The sequence below is a fragment of the Chroicocephalus ridibundus genome, chromosome 1, assembly GCF_963924245.1.
Source record: "Chroicocephalus ridibundus chromosome 1, bChrRid1.1, whole genome shotgun sequence".
Taxonomy (NCBI): Eukaryota; Metazoa; Chordata; class Aves; order Charadriiformes; family Laridae; genus Chroicocephalus; species Chroicocephalus ridibundus.
The window spans coordinates 40,438,261-40,453,608 of record NC_086284.1 but is presented as its reverse complement, the minus strand read 5'-3'; the positions used below and the strand labels follow the sequence as shown (position 1 = coordinate 40,453,608).

Sequence of the window (15,348 nt, the reverse complement as noted above, 5' to 3'; positions counted from 1 at the left end):
ATGGTTGGACTCGATGATCCCAAGGGTCTTTTCCAACCTAAATGATTCTATGATTCTAAGAAGTGTGTCACAAGAAAGCAATAAAACCTGATAATAAATCATTTGAGAAAGAAGCTGTCTGAAATAAACGTAACTCATCTCCAGTCCATTCAAATTCATTTTATATTGTGTAAGAGCATAGGGTAGAACTTGCCTTTCCTGGTGGTCAGGGTATCAGGGTATCAGGTATCAGTATCACCCCCCCCACACACTCTCCCTTCCTGAGATTGGGCTTCTGCCCAAAATTTAACAGTGTGAGCACAGACTTTAGGTTAGGGCTAGAATCTGTGATTTTTACTTGGGTTTATGTACATGTATGTATGTATATGTATGTCTCAGTTGTTTACAAAAAGAGGAAAAAAACAAAAGGGAAGAAGAGCAGAACAAATCCTGGATTTCACAGAAGTGTTTCCAGTTGGGAAGCATTGTTGTTAATATGTTTACAAGTCATGCTTTCTAATGTGACTTTCAGTTCTACTGTCCCAGGCTCAAGACAGATTAAATCACAGATGCGTAGAAGCTGCTGGTATCATCAGGTGAAGAGATTAAATGGATTTGAAATCTTTAATTAAGAAAAAGCAAAGATCATGTTGTAGTGCTGATATTTTCTTATTATTTTAGAAGAGCATTAGGAAGAGAAAAGAACTGTTTAAACCAAGAGAAATAGGTATAAACCAGTCATGAATAAATTTAAACTGCAGATTGGTTCCAATCAACTAGATCAGAGAGGTTCAGGCACGCTTATCTTGTGAATGCATCTTTAAGAAAAAGAGCTCAGTATTTTTAAGGTAGACTTAAGAAAAAATATGAAAAATGTATATGTTGTGCTTTCATATAGCAGTGACCTAGTCTTTCGACCATGAGAGTTTCTATTTCGCATTTATTAGATGACACTATAGTTAGTATTACAGTTGCAAAAATTTACAAGTAAGGGATAGACTTCATCTTCTCTCCTCTGTCCCCATACACCACATAAGGTACGTATTTATCAGCCAGAGGTGCAGCAGTGGTGTAAGAGGAAGAGGTTGGGCTGCAGATTGCAGGATGGGAAAATCCCCAATGATTTGTCTGTTTCTTGGCTTGCCTCCCAGGTTTCCCACCTTCCAGGGGTTGTAACAATGAGTAAGCAGTCTTGCTTTGAAGGTTCAAACCCAAGCATTTGACCTGCAAGTCCATTGCTACTTTCAGGTTGCCAGTCAGCATAATGCCATCATCTTGGAGATCTAGAGATACTGCGCTGCCTGGTTATGTACCAGTGTCTGATGTGTTAGGCTGCTAGAAGTGACCCATCCACATCTCCAGGCATACTTTAGGGTATTTCCGTTACTTTGAGGTACTTCAGAGGCAGGTGTGAGGAAGAGCTATTTGTTATCTCTGATGTCTTTGGCCTCCTGCTGCCTGTGTACCTTTGCAGTCCGCTGCTGACCATGGCTTCCTCGTTCAGTTTCATTCAGGATGCTCCAGCTCCTCCCCAGTAATCCTAGTTTGCTGTTCTCTCCCCTCTGCCCTTTCAGTTTGGAGTCCTACGTACTGCTGTTTCTTCCCACAAGTTAATGATCAGTCCTTTGTCAGGTGAGTACTGCCCCCACCTTTTCGGTGTGTGAGGCACTGACAGCACTGTGAGGTGACAGTGGTAGCTCAGTAAGTTTTTTGTCCCTCTTATGTCAGATCATTCATTCCTGCCCTTGCGCTCCCCCCTCTCTTTTGCTGCCATGTCCTTTTTTGTGTGCAGTCACTTGATGAATTAGATTGAAAGCCTGATTCAGTGTTTCCCTGCTGGAAAGATCTTGAATTGTTTTAAGTTGAGATCAGAGGTTAATAAAAGAATTAAAAATAACATCAGAACACATAGAATACCCTTTGAAAATCTGTGTTCAGCGAAAGTACTTAACAAAAGCATACTGTGCAGTGCAGTATGTGTTCATCAATGAAATGACTTTTACATAATAACTAGTATAAATTGTCTTTTTTGTGAGTAGCTTGAGGTATTGTTCATCTATAAGGATACGTAGTGAAACACTGATTTTGAGACCTGAGTGCTGGTAAGACTATACGAGACTGCGTGAATTCATGAAGTGAAATTAAAACCATAGTTTAAAGGAGATGAGGTTTTAATGGAATAATTTTTCTGCCAGAAGTACGTCTTCAGCTAAGCTGTAGATAGAGGTGGTACTTCTTAACTTTAAATCTTACGATAACAAAGATCAAATCAGCTATCAAAAATATTTCTGTTATTAAGGTATGACGGTATACAGTTCTGAGAGAAACAATCCTTAAGTAAAACCAAATGTTTAATTGAAAATGTGTAACTTCTGTATATAATTTAATATGGTAGTCAATTTTGTGAATTTGTTTGTGACATATTTCAGTGACAGGGGAATCTAGTGCTGCTAAGCGGGGGGTCCAATGCTCTTTCTCATTTGACATGAGCTTTTACATGGCTATGCAGTGAGCTAGGGCAAGGAACTGGCACAACTGAAAACTAGCTTCTGGATTCACTATACAGATAAAAGTATGCTGGTCAGTATAAAGTGTCAGGAAAAAGGGTGGAACGGCTTCTTTCAGCTGCAGAGCCAGCTGCGTCTCACCTACAGTCACGGGATGGTGCTCTGTAAGCAGCTGAGCAGATGCGTCGGTTCACTGATGCTGAAGGGAAGAGGCCTGACTGATGTCTTCTGCCCTGCTCCTGCTTACATGGTCTGCCCTGCTCTGGTGCTCGTTAAGTGACTCTGCAAACTGATTAAACTTACTACTTTGGTAGAAAATGACCTGCTATTTTGGCTTTTTCTGCTTGATAATTTTTCTACCATTTTAGTGAGTTGAAGTTTTTGAAGCAGCCTCATTATTGTGCTGGCTTTTTTCAGAAATGGTAGGAATAAGCAGCCAAGGGAAGAGCCGAGTGTGTGAGGGGAGGAATGGACTTCCATCTATTACGAGCAGTGCTCTGCTGTGTCTGCATCCTGCGATTTGTGGAATCATAGAATCGTAGAACGGATTGGGTTGGAAGAGACCCCCCCTGCAATGAGCAGGGACATCTTCGACTAGATCAGGTTGCTCAGAGCCCCGTCCAACCTGACCTTGAATGTTTCCTGGGATGGGGCCTCTACCACCTCTCTGGGCAACCTGTTCCCGTGTTTCACCACCCTCATTGTAAAAAATTTCGTCCTTATATCTGGTCTCTATCTGTCCCCTTATAGTTTAAAGTCATTACCCCTTGTTCTATCGCAACAGGCCCAGCTAAAAAGTTTGTCGCTATCTCTCCTTGTAGGCCCCCTTCAAGTAGACTTATTTGATGTACGCTGAACAGAACATTTCATTTCTGTTATATAAAATATGCTCCTTGCTAGCAAGCTCTTAAATCTCAAAACAGCTGCTGTCTTTCATCCTTGTATGTCAGAGATTGCTATCTGAACAATAAATGTGTTCCATATTTATAAAAAGGTGTTTCAGCTGTAAATATATAGTGAACTTCTTAAGTACCTTGCTGGAACTCACTCTAGAACTGTAATCCTCCAAATTTCTTTCATCTTTTAGGATGGAATAGCATTTGACTTTAAAAACTGGCAATAGTACGAAGAAGTGTGTTTCTTTATGTCCTGTATATCATAAAAGCAAGACAAAAAAAGGAGGTTGTTACATGTATGGAGATAAAAATGTACATATTATGTCTTAACTGGTAAGCATGCAGTATGTGCAATAGTAGAAGTATATCAGACCTGCTCTATTTAAACCTCTGAGTGCAATTAGGTCATTTGAAAGTAGTGGAGTCAATGGTCATTGCATGTTCTCATTATTTATATCTGAAACCAGTCTTTTTTTTTTATATTTTGAAAAATAGTCTGACTTGTCTTCCCTTTGTATATGCGTGAAGCACAATTACAACTTTTCTTGACAGTTTAACCAATGTAGTGAAAAATTAAGATTTTTTTTTTTTTTCATGGTGATTTTGCAGATTTTTTTGCTTTTTTTTTATTGTGATTTTTTTTTTTTTTAAAGAATTGCAAGTTTAAGGGGGGGAAGCTTTAAATAGGAAATGTAGGACAATTCCACTAACTCTTTAGTTGCTGTACTCTGCATCCTACCAAGTTGAGTTTTGATTATTTTTTTGGTTGGTTTGTTTGTTATTTTCCCTTCCTTTACATTCTGTTTTGTGTGGTCTGCAGATGAAAACTTGTCCAGTTGTGAACTTTAGACACCTGAATTCTTGTAGTATTTGCAATTTTTATAGTGGAAAACTTGACACTGACTTTGAGAGGAATAAGCAAAAGAAGCTATGACAAGAGTTTATTGCTTTAACACCACAGTTAAACAGAATAGAGAAGGCTTTTGCAGAACTAAGGAGGAGCAGACAGAGCTTTACAATATGTTGCACTATGTATCTTTTCCTGTATGGGGAATTGTTTTCTGGCCATAAAAAGTGCCCTGGAGATTCTCCGTTTTCAAAATCCTGTTTAACTGGAGAAAATGACCTCAAGGATCTTATTGAGCAGGCAGTGATAAAGGAATAATGACAGTGATAAAGTAATTATTTGCAAGTAACTTAGGAAATGGGTTTGTCCAACGAGCCTGTAAGTGTGCTCTTGCTTTCCTTTCACAAAATTAGTTGTTACAGTCTGTTTTCTATTGGAGTGTTTACAAATGGGTAGTAATAGGGGTTTTTAAAAAACATGCCCTGCTTTTTGTCAGCTTCTGTGTTTTTAAGAATCTACAATGCACAAACTTATACTTCATTCTCTAAGACACAAAGTTATTTTAAATCCAAGTCCTAAGGTCTGCTTAAAGGGAATTGTAGTCATGAAGTCAATATTGTTTAAGTGTGTGCTTTTGGATTAAAAGCCTAACTTGAACGAAGATGGTTGTATGAGAAACTGAAGGTGAAAAAGCTTGAATTGCTTGATGTTTGGTCCAGACTTCCAGTCTTTGAAACCACAGGGCTGGAAATGTGTATTAAGTGTAAAGTAAAGATTACAATGAAACAATTTTGACAGTGTAGTGAATTAAGGTATAAATAAGAAGAGATATTTTTACTTATTCTTGTAAGTAATGATAAATACAAACAGTTTGAAAAATTGCATAGTAAGAAGATCCAAAATTAGCTTGTACCGTGGACTTTGGTTTAGAAGCAAGTTATTGTCCAACTTTTAGAAGCTATTTAGTGAAGTTGAAAGAGTTTTTGTATCAAGCAAAGTAATGAATTGTTCATTAGAAGATTAAAACAAGTAATGTTTAACTAGTAGTCTTACAACAACAGAGCATGGTTAGGGAAATACAAATACTGCAGCATATTAATGTTACTTAACATATACTACATAAAATCTATATGCAGCAGAAGCCACATCTTGGAGTGTCTCTTTTTAATTCAGATTTTACTTAAGAGTATGTGCTTGTATTTAAATTCCAGGGACTTCAGTATGTTTCAAATACTGTTCTAATTCTTACTGCTTTGCTGAGTTAGAGCTAAAGTGTTAACATTTGCATACTAGTGAATTTTGAGCATGGATAAAGACTTAGTAAAAATGCAATACAAAAGTATGATTTACTGCTTCTTATCTGCCTTCCAAAGGAGGGGGGGGGGGAAGGAAGAAAATTTGAGTAACACCCCTCCTTCCTACTTCCAAATGCTGAAGCTTAGAATTATTTCTGTTTGTCCAATAGTGAGGTTGCCTCTGAACTGGTCTTTGGGGGGAGCACTGTGTTGGAGGATGAATCCCAACTTGCGTGGTCAGTAGAGGAAGTTTTAGAATAGGTCACTAAAGTGGACAGTAACAGATTGCTAAGACCAGCTGGTATTCACCCCAGGCTTCTAAGGGAACTGAAGGATGAAACAGCTGAGCTATGAACCGTGCTGTGTAAACTATTATTTGAACCTATGGCAGCGTCAGAGGAGAGGAAGCAAGGTGACAAATGTGATGACAGTTTTTTAAAAAGGTTTCTGGGGTTTGAGGATCTAGGATTAGCACAGTCGATACCCGTGGTGGACATGTTGTAGAAAATTATTAATAGTAGAATTAGTTAACAATTAAATGAATTACTGATATACTGGCAAAATCTTGTCTGTCTCAGTAATGGTTGAAAGCAAATAGGATTTAGGGAACTGTTAGGAAAGAAAAACAAAATAATAAAAAAATTTCACTGTATAAATTCAAGCTGTGCCCACATCCTGCATACCTTGTGTGTATTTGTTTCCTCTCACTAATAAAAGGTATTAATAGAGATACAGCAAAGCTGATCAAGATAATCAAAACAAATAAAAGGAAGTCTTTCTTTGTACAATGCGTAATTAAGAATTGGAACTCTGTGCTGAAGGACTTCATCAATGTTTAAGATCTACTAGGTGTAAAAAAACAACTATAGAAATTTATGGAAGAAAGGTCTATCGAGGTTTATTAAATGAAATTTAAATGTAATTGGACAACCTCTGAAAGGGAAATATATGGAGACTTGCATAGAAGTGTACGCTTGACTTGTTCTGGTACTTTTTCCTGTGCATCTTATTGATCCCTGAAAGAGCTTGACTTTTGATCCAACAGGGCATTGTTATTCTTATGAAGAAGTTTCTGGATGCAGCAGTCTAGTTATGATTCCAACTGCTTTTTTAACTGGATCTTGCTCCTTCTGTTGCCTTGTCCCACTTAATCTGACCTGTGCTCGCTCCTTGTCCAATACTTTTGTGTGGTTCTCTACTTCCTTTCAGATATTGGACCCAAAAAAGTGCAATTGAACAGTTGTCATTCCATTTCACAGGGTAATAAATGACATTATTGGGCTTCTTAGATCATCTATGCTCACCTCTGGTGCAACTGCACTCGGGTCCTGTTATTTGGCTTTTGATAGCTTCTGTCAAGTGACGGGTCAGCCTTGTAATCCCAAGCTTGATGGTAGGAATACATCTTAAAATGGGGAGGTCTGAAAACTGCAGAATTATGTGTTTACTGGAACTAGACTCTAACTAACTCCTGGAAATACCAGTATGTTTTGCTTTTCCCTTTTCAGCAAACTCCATTCTAGCAGAAAGCTCGTCTCGCTCTCCCCCGTTTTTTCTTTCTTCTCCCAGGAAAGTTAGTGAAGCTTTAAATCGTTCGAGGAGTTGAATCAATCTTGGTTAAAACTTCCGGTTCTAGTGTGGAGCCAAACAGGTGTTCAGAGTGTAACTAAGAAAAAGATACTTCTGATTTGTATGTGCATATTTCTGAGAGAATTTTCGATAGTTACTTCTTAAGAATTAGGATTTCAGAGTTAATTTTTTTTCTTTAGAATTTTATCATTTATCATTTGCCATTAAAAAACATGGGAGCTTAATGTCTTTGATTTATGCATGAGCTAACATTATTTAGAAACTGTTTAGTCAGTATGGTAACATTTAGGTTTTCAAAATGAAACGAAGACAGTATTTCTACTTAAGAAAAAACTTAGTGACTTAGTCTAGCTACGTGGCTAATTTTCTGAAGGCAGTACTCTTTAACTATAAACTCCTGTGTTCACTGTTATAAAAACGGGGGGAAGGTGGAAGCACAAACACAAGTCCATTTTGTTAGTCACTTGCCAGTGTACTAGTTCTTGTCACATGATAGGTCGGCCTATGCCTGTTATCGCTGTATCTACTTGCAAGTAAGATGGACACATACTTATATGTCCATCTTAATTATGTATTGGTTTTTTTTTTTCTTTTTTTTTATCTTGGTCCACCTATTCATTCCATGATTACACAGTAATGGGGCAGGATGCATGTGCTGGCAACTATAAAGATTCTGAGCTGAAGTACTTGTTTTTAGGCACTTAATGTGATGTATGTACAGAAAAAAGGCTGTATTAAGTAATATAAAAGGTGCTAGGTTTTAAAACCATCTGCAAAGATGTTCCAATTTTTTTAACTTTTTACAGAATCATAAGAAAATGTATCAGTATATTACACTTATAAATAAATTGCTCTTCAACTCTCCTCTGTATTATGTATGCTTTAGTTGTTTTCTCATGCAGATTATATAATCATACCAGTTTAATAGGATGGATATTTTAGGGTATAATTGAAATATTGAAAAAATAGGCTAATTGATAGAGAAAGTTTCTGTGAAAGTATCTACAAAGTCAGTCATTGTATTTAGTAGCTGATTATAGAAGCACAAGTTACCTTTTCTGAATTACCTTGCAATAGCTTGTCAGAGATAAAATGCCTGATTGCATTGTTATCAATGATGCCAGTTCTTATGTACCCTTGAGTAATTATTTGTGATAAAATCCTCTGTTTTGAGTGAGTTATCGTGCTGTATGCATGAATTGAGCCAATTCAACAGCAGCATTATCGATACAGGAATAACAGTGCATGTGTGCATGACTGAACACATGTTTGTGGGAGGTAAGAAGTGATAATCTCTTACAAACTGTTCAGAAAACAAATGGTAAAATTTAAGAAATATTCACTATTGCAGCAACTACTGTTCCAAAGATATGAGTTACTGATTAATAGAAATTGTCAAGAAGGACGGAGGCTTGAATAAACAGGAACTTGGAATACGTTGTCACCTTTACATTATATTTTCCACATATATATTGTAGGGAACACGAAGAAGAATAGCAAGTACTTTCTAGAAGTTTGCAATCCAACTTGATGTAAAGTAATGGAAATGTTTTCAGTTTCAAAGCTGACAGGTAAAACTGTGAAACAGTTCCTATATTCCTACCATAGTTAATAGCTTAATATTGATTTTTCAAGTTTCAGATATATGTAGATGCAAAATAAGATGGAGCATGAAAGCTTTTTCATAGTACTGGAAACATAGTCTATACTGTACCTATGGATTAGGTTATTAGGAGTGATGAACAGACCCTGAGGCTAACATTTGTGTTGATACAAAGTTGGTTGCTGTTTGGGAAGAAGAACTTACCAGCTTCCTGGCATCTCAGCCTTCAGATGTACTTCCTACTGCTGTGGGCTGTACCCGGTATTCTCATTTTATCCTTGTTTTTATAAAAAAAGCAAATAGATGTCTTCAATGATAATGCAGAATGATTTAGGTTGAGTTCATAATTTCTTTGCTATTTTGAATCAGATTGTCACAAATAACTGTGCTGGCGAGCTCTGCAACTCAGTATGGAATCTGCAGAGGGAGCTGATGGCACCTGTGTAGCGTCACAGTCTAGGAAACAGGCTTGTCGGTGTCCTTTTTTGGAGACTAAACTTTGCTTTATTGCATGTCATATTGTGGGACAGTAGTTGTAGAGCCGTTAAAACAATCCAAGTCTTCAAAAGAATGTGTTCTGTCCTTGTCAGGCCTTTGATTTCAACACAGGTGAGGACACACTGGGAGTACCGTGTCCAGTTCGGGGCTCCCCAGTAAAAGAGAGACATGGACATATTGGGGAAAATGGTGAAGGGATGGGAGCATCTCTTCTCTAAGGAAAGGCTGAGAGAGCTGGGACTTCTAACATGGAGAAGGCTCGGGGGGGATCTTATCAATGTATGTAAGCACCTGAAGGGAGAGTGCAAAGAGGATGGAGCCAAGCACTTTTCAGTGGTGCCCAATGGCAGGATCAGAGGTAATGGGTGTGAACTGAAACACAGGAGGTTCCTCCTGAACATCAGGTAACAATTTTTTTCCTGTGAGGGTGACAGCACCAGCACAGGTTGCCCACAGAGGTTGTGGACTCTCCCTCCGTCCTTGGAGGTACTCAAAAGCCACCTGAACACAGTCCTAGGCACTTGTCTCTAGGTGGCTCTGTTTGAGACAGGGGTCCGTCCAACCCCAATCATTCAGTGATTCGTAGCAAGTCATTCCACGTTTTTTGCTTTGAATAGCTAAGAACTTTTGCAGCATTTGTTATTTAGCTACAACCTCATCTTCTATTAAAGATCTATTCCTTTGACTGCAGAAAACTTTTTGGAGATAAAGAATGCAGCTCTTTCAGTTGAATATTCTACTATATGGGGCACAAGCTGTCATTTACTTCTAAGAGTTAGACTTCTAAACAGATGAGGTAGGCACCTGTTTTCATAACGAGACTCGGTATGGGTACATCCTTTGAGCCCATGACCCCAGGCTCGTTCTTTCATTTTTTGATGAACACAGACTGCAAGATGACTGTTGCCTTAGCTAAGAGGGGTAGGAAAGGTGCAAGGTCTTCTATAATTTTCTGTATGCTCTGTTACTTAGTGACAAAATAACGCCATTGAGTGTTCTGTAGATTTCTGTGTAATGTAGTTTTCAAGTTTGATCTGAAGTAGGAATTCAGCCATTTCAAAATAAATGTTCACATCTGCATGTTCCTTTTAAAGCCTGTATTTCAAGGGTATTTTGTTTTTATTCAGCAGGATGATGTATTTTAGAGGTTTTGGGTTTTTTTAGCATACGGATGCACAAACATGATTTTTCTTACACAAAGATTGTGGATAGCAGATTATATCAAGACCTGTGACAGAAATGGAAATAGTGGATAGAATTAATGAATGTACAGATTATTTCAGTGGTACCTACCAAGCATGTTCTTGTTTCAGAGATCTGTGGAGAAGCTACATAGGATTCAATCCACATTTTTATGAAATGCCATTCTGTAGGCTTCCAACTGTGATGTTGTATTTGTAAAACAGTCCTATCACCACTCCCTTCGGGACTCTGATTTCAGTCAGATCATTGCCACAGGCGGAGATAGTTGACTACAGTTCAATTTGTGTATGAAAGCACGTTTGAAGAAGACAGTAAAAGCAATCTTTCCAATAGCTAAAACTTTTTTTGAGTTATTTGTTTGTACACTGGCAACCACATGTGTTAATTCTAGAATCATGTTAATAAGGATGAGGGATTGTGGAGATAGGAGGACCTGTGAAGGGTTTGGGTTGAGTTCTGTGTGTTTTAAAGTGCTCTGGCACTTTGTTTCCCAGCCTGCGAGGGCAGGGCAGTTGGAGCAACCAAAAATTATCCAGTTCAGATGCTGGGGCCATGTGTTATGCCCCAGCGTGATGGATGCAGCGTATAGACAGAACTTAAAAGGATGTGTGGTTCGTGATATGTAGCATTCCTTTTTAGTTGTGTAATACCTTAAATAAGACATGTGATTTTGAAAAAGTTAATGGTTTAATATAATGGTCCAACTTCTGGAGCCGTGAGTGCTTTCTGTGCGTTTTGAGATTCCCCGGGTTGATTCTTCTCTCGTTAGCATGACAACATCTTACATCTATTTCCCTTGATAGCCACCTTTCTGCAGCAGCTGCCCACTCTCACTGGGCTGCTTTTTCTCTTTCCGGCATAAATAGTCGTTTCCCATTTTCTGTCCTCTGTATGCCTTCTTCTCTGCTCCAGTGCCCTCCCCAGATAAAAAGTCTAATCACTTATTTTATTTGCTTTCCTGTTAGTCTAGATATTTACCTCACCTGTTTAGATCTTTCTATTAATTTTTTCTTCCCCCCCCCTGCTCCCCACAGTGGGCTTTCCCCCATTTTTCTTATTAGAAATAGATAATAGTTTTGTCTCTTGGTTTTTTTTTTATTTGATCCCTTACAAGTTAATAAGCAAATGAGGTAAAAATTTTTAGAAGTGAAAGGAGGTATCAGAGTTTTCAGTGGAAAGTGCTATATTTCCAATAGGGAAGACAAGTAATATGTATCCTCTGCTTCTTATTGCTGCCAACTACATAAGGATGTGACCTGAATTCTCCTGAAGAAGTATCATGTAAGTTTGCAGTAATTTAGTTTTTTGCATAATTGTATAACTCTGCATGAGTTCCTAGAGTAAATGTGTTCTATGCTTATACTTTTTTCCTTAGGGTTGTGCTGCCTTAAGTATTGCTGTAACATTGTGCGTAACCCCCTGGGTGAAAATTACAGAAGGAATTAGCCAGTTCATTTGCAGCATTGTTTCTTGATTTGAAAGTTGGGAGTTAAAATACAGCATGTTTAAGTGCAGATTTTTTTTTTGTATGTTCGTGTATCTGTGTATTATCTCTGTTGTAAGACTTGTAATGCGTAAATACTGCTTTCTAGTGCTGGAAGAGGCAGACATATTTGTATTTTTTTCTGTTTCAGCCCCTATTAGTATCTCTTTCAAGGCTGTCAGGGTAAGCTTAAGTAAATTAATAAATTCAGATAATTTCTCTTTTTTTTATTGAGACTACTAAGGAATTTTTTTTTTCCCTGTAAAATGATGATTTGCGAAGTTTGAAGCTAGCTGTAAAGCGTTACTGTATTTTCATTATGAGTCAGATGAGTAAGGCATGAAGATGGCATGGAACCTGTGCTACAGCTATGCCCGGGTCTTCTAGTGGAATCTACAATTCTAGCGTGGATAAGACAGGCAACTCAAAATGATCTTATAAGGATGACTGTTTTCATCACGTAGCTGTAAGAAATGTGAGAGGTCTGTTAAGGTGTGTAAGTGCAGGAGAAAACAGTTGCATGATCATGAGATCCGTAGCACCTGACATGCACTTCTGGGATCAGTAAGGGCACCTCTTAAAGCATAAACCAGAAAAAAGTGAAGCTTTAGTGGTAACCGCCTTTTTATCCTGTAGCTCAAACGTCATTCTGTTCCTTTTGAACATGGGGTATTTGAGTTCTCACACTGGTGGTTAAAACCTACTTCTTTTGCTTTCACATGCATAGTAAGCGAAGTGTGGGACAGGAGAATGCTAACCTTTCTGTTACATCTGTGCTAAAAAGAAATGCAAGGCCAAATGGTTGTTGTGGGTAGGGTGGGGAGAAAGACTTTGTAACCCATTTGCTGGGACCTTGGATATCGGTCCTTCTTCCAAGGACTGCTTTATGTCTTAGCTCAGTAATTTCATTTTTCAGACTACCAGGTTCTTTCCTGCACTGTGGCACATCCTCAAGAGAAGCATCATGCTGCCTCGCAGGTGTATAGTATTAAAAGTGATTTGGGAGGTGATTCAAATTTGTGTCTCCAATGACTCAGAAGTGACTAGAATCCAGTTCCTTCAATCCCCATGTGAGGTCTTTTAAGTTCTTTTCAGTAGTACCCCAGAAAACAAAGTTCAAAGACCTCAAGAGGTCATTTAGTCTGTGTCCCAGTCCTAGACAAAATTTATTGTGCTTAGGAAAAAAAATCTAAGAATCACAGAATAGTTTGGGTTGGAAGGGATCTTTAAAGGCCATCCAGTCTAACTCCCCTGCAATGAGCAGGGGCATCTTCAACTAGCTGAGGTCGCTCAGAGACCATCCAGCTTGACATAGTTCTCAAAGATCTCTCTTAAAATTTATGGAAGTTAATTTCAACATAGGGAAACCCTCGTGATAATTCATGTTACATCTAATTTTGTCAAGAATCATCAGTGAGCTAGGAATTTTAATCCTGTATCTTCTTGACAAGACTTCTCATTTATATCCATCTCCTTCTGAAGTTAGTAGCAGGCACTTTATAACAACATATTTTCTACTCTCAAATATTTGAACCATGTGTAACTTAATTTGGAACAATCATGATGTAAAAGCTTGGAAACTAATTTCATTTATGAAACAGAGAATTAGATAAACAATAGTAATACATTGAGTGAATAACATCTGACAGTGAAGATTCGTGCTGGGGTGGGGGGAAAAAGGAAGGAAGAAAATAATAAAGGACAACCAGACTGGATTTAAGGAAAAATTTGTGTGGTTTTGGGTTTTTTGCTTGTTTGCATAATAATTGGAATGGGTCCTACATTATCAAATCTATGCTGGTTTTTTAAGTGAAATTCTTATGACAATGTGTGAATAATGAGAAATAAATTCAGCTTACATAATGCATTTGGGAGATCCTATTTGTATGAATTATTTTCTGAAAAGAATGAATAAGCCAAAAATTCCAGCAATATTAATGTACTCTTATATAATCACTTTGTGGTATTTTTTAATAAGGTGATTACATCGTATATTTAAAAATACATCTTTTAGGAGGAGATAAGGAAAATAGGTGTATACTCATTTATGTTCTAAGGTAATGGTAATTTTTTAATATGCCAGTGGTTTTTGATAATTTTAGTGCATATATTTACATAAAAGCAGTCACAGAAATACTTAATTTTTGGGTTGGTTCTTTATTGCTCAGTGTTGAGACATATTGACATATCTTCTTTAAGATTTCTTATTATTAAAATCCAACTGAGAATATTAACCTGGCCAGGTTGAGTGAAGTATGTTGCCTGATATTTTAAGTATGACTTTCATGACCTTAGACCATTTATGCGATTAACGTTAGCATCTTTATTCAGTTTCTCTATATTAAAACAAAAAATCTCATTCAAACTTGACTGAAGAGCAAAAATTTTAAGAATACAAGCAATAAATACAAAACCTCTGTATGTTCTTTTCTTTGTGAATTGACCACAAAACCAGCAAAAATATTTTCTGAATTCATTAATGTTTTCTCTAAATATTAAGAGTTAACAGCGAGTGTATTTGTGTTTACTTTGGCAGTAAAAAAAGAGGAGGAGGATTTTGAAGAAAAGAAATCCATTAAGAAACGAATCAAAGAATTAAAAGTTCTGGACCCAAAGATTGCACAGAATCTGTGTAAGTAGATTCTGTTTTTATGACAAAGTAGTGTTGTATAAATGTACCATAAAAATGTCTTTCTGTCTTGTCTGACTGCCTGGTAACCACTTTTTGTTTAAAGCATATGAGAATATGTACATACGTGCAGTAATTGGTGTTAAGCCCAAATGTGTGTGTTGATAGAACTGAAACACGTTTAAAAAGACTGAGAAAACAGTTAAAGGTTATCCCTTGTTTAAGACTGAAGTTATTATCTTCTGTACATATTGAAGCAGAAGCGTACAGCTATATATCTAATTATCGATCTATATTTTCAACATATTCATCAAGGAATACTGACTGTCCACCCCACCCCCCAGCAAAGAAGACAATAATGTTTACAAGATGTCTGGTTAGCTCTCATGTACTATATAGAAATAAGGCAATACTCAGTATTATGCAATAATATGCAAATAAAGATGATAACGTTTTGGCAGAGAGGAGTTCTATATAGAATAGGTTCCGAAATGCTGGCAGATGTAACATAGGAAATGACTGGATTATGATGAATAAATACACAGATTTTATAGGAGCACTTTGTTTTTTAACTGTTTATATGTTTGGTTTTTTTTCTCATGGTGCTTTTTTCATGAGAAAGCTCTGACAAGACCATTGAGGAAAAAAGTGTAATTGTCACCGCAGCACAAAATACTATAAAGGCAGCGATTGTCCTGCAGAGTAGACTTGTTACTGGATGCTTATGGAGGTCTTCTGTGATGCTGGATATTGTGCATAACAAATGAATGGAGAAGGCTGCAATTGTAGGAGAACAGTAATTAAGAATACATGTAAAA

The 15,348-nt window shown here is 37.4% G+C and overlaps 1 protein-coding gene across 1 annotated transcript in view; it reads left to right on the top strand.

Moving 5' to 3' along the window:
• DIAPH3 (diaphanous related formin 3) overlaps positions 1–15,348 on the top strand; it is a 244,406-nt gene that overhangs the window by 92,155 nt on the left and 136,903 nt on the right. The window contains exons 18-19 of the mRNA XM_063343720.1: positions 11,667–11,699; positions 14,438–14,533. Coding sequence (XP_063199790.1) covers positions 11,667–11,699; positions 14,438–14,533 — 129 coding nt within the window. The remainder of the gene's footprint in view (positions 1–11,666; positions 11,700–14,437; positions 14,534–15,348) is intronic.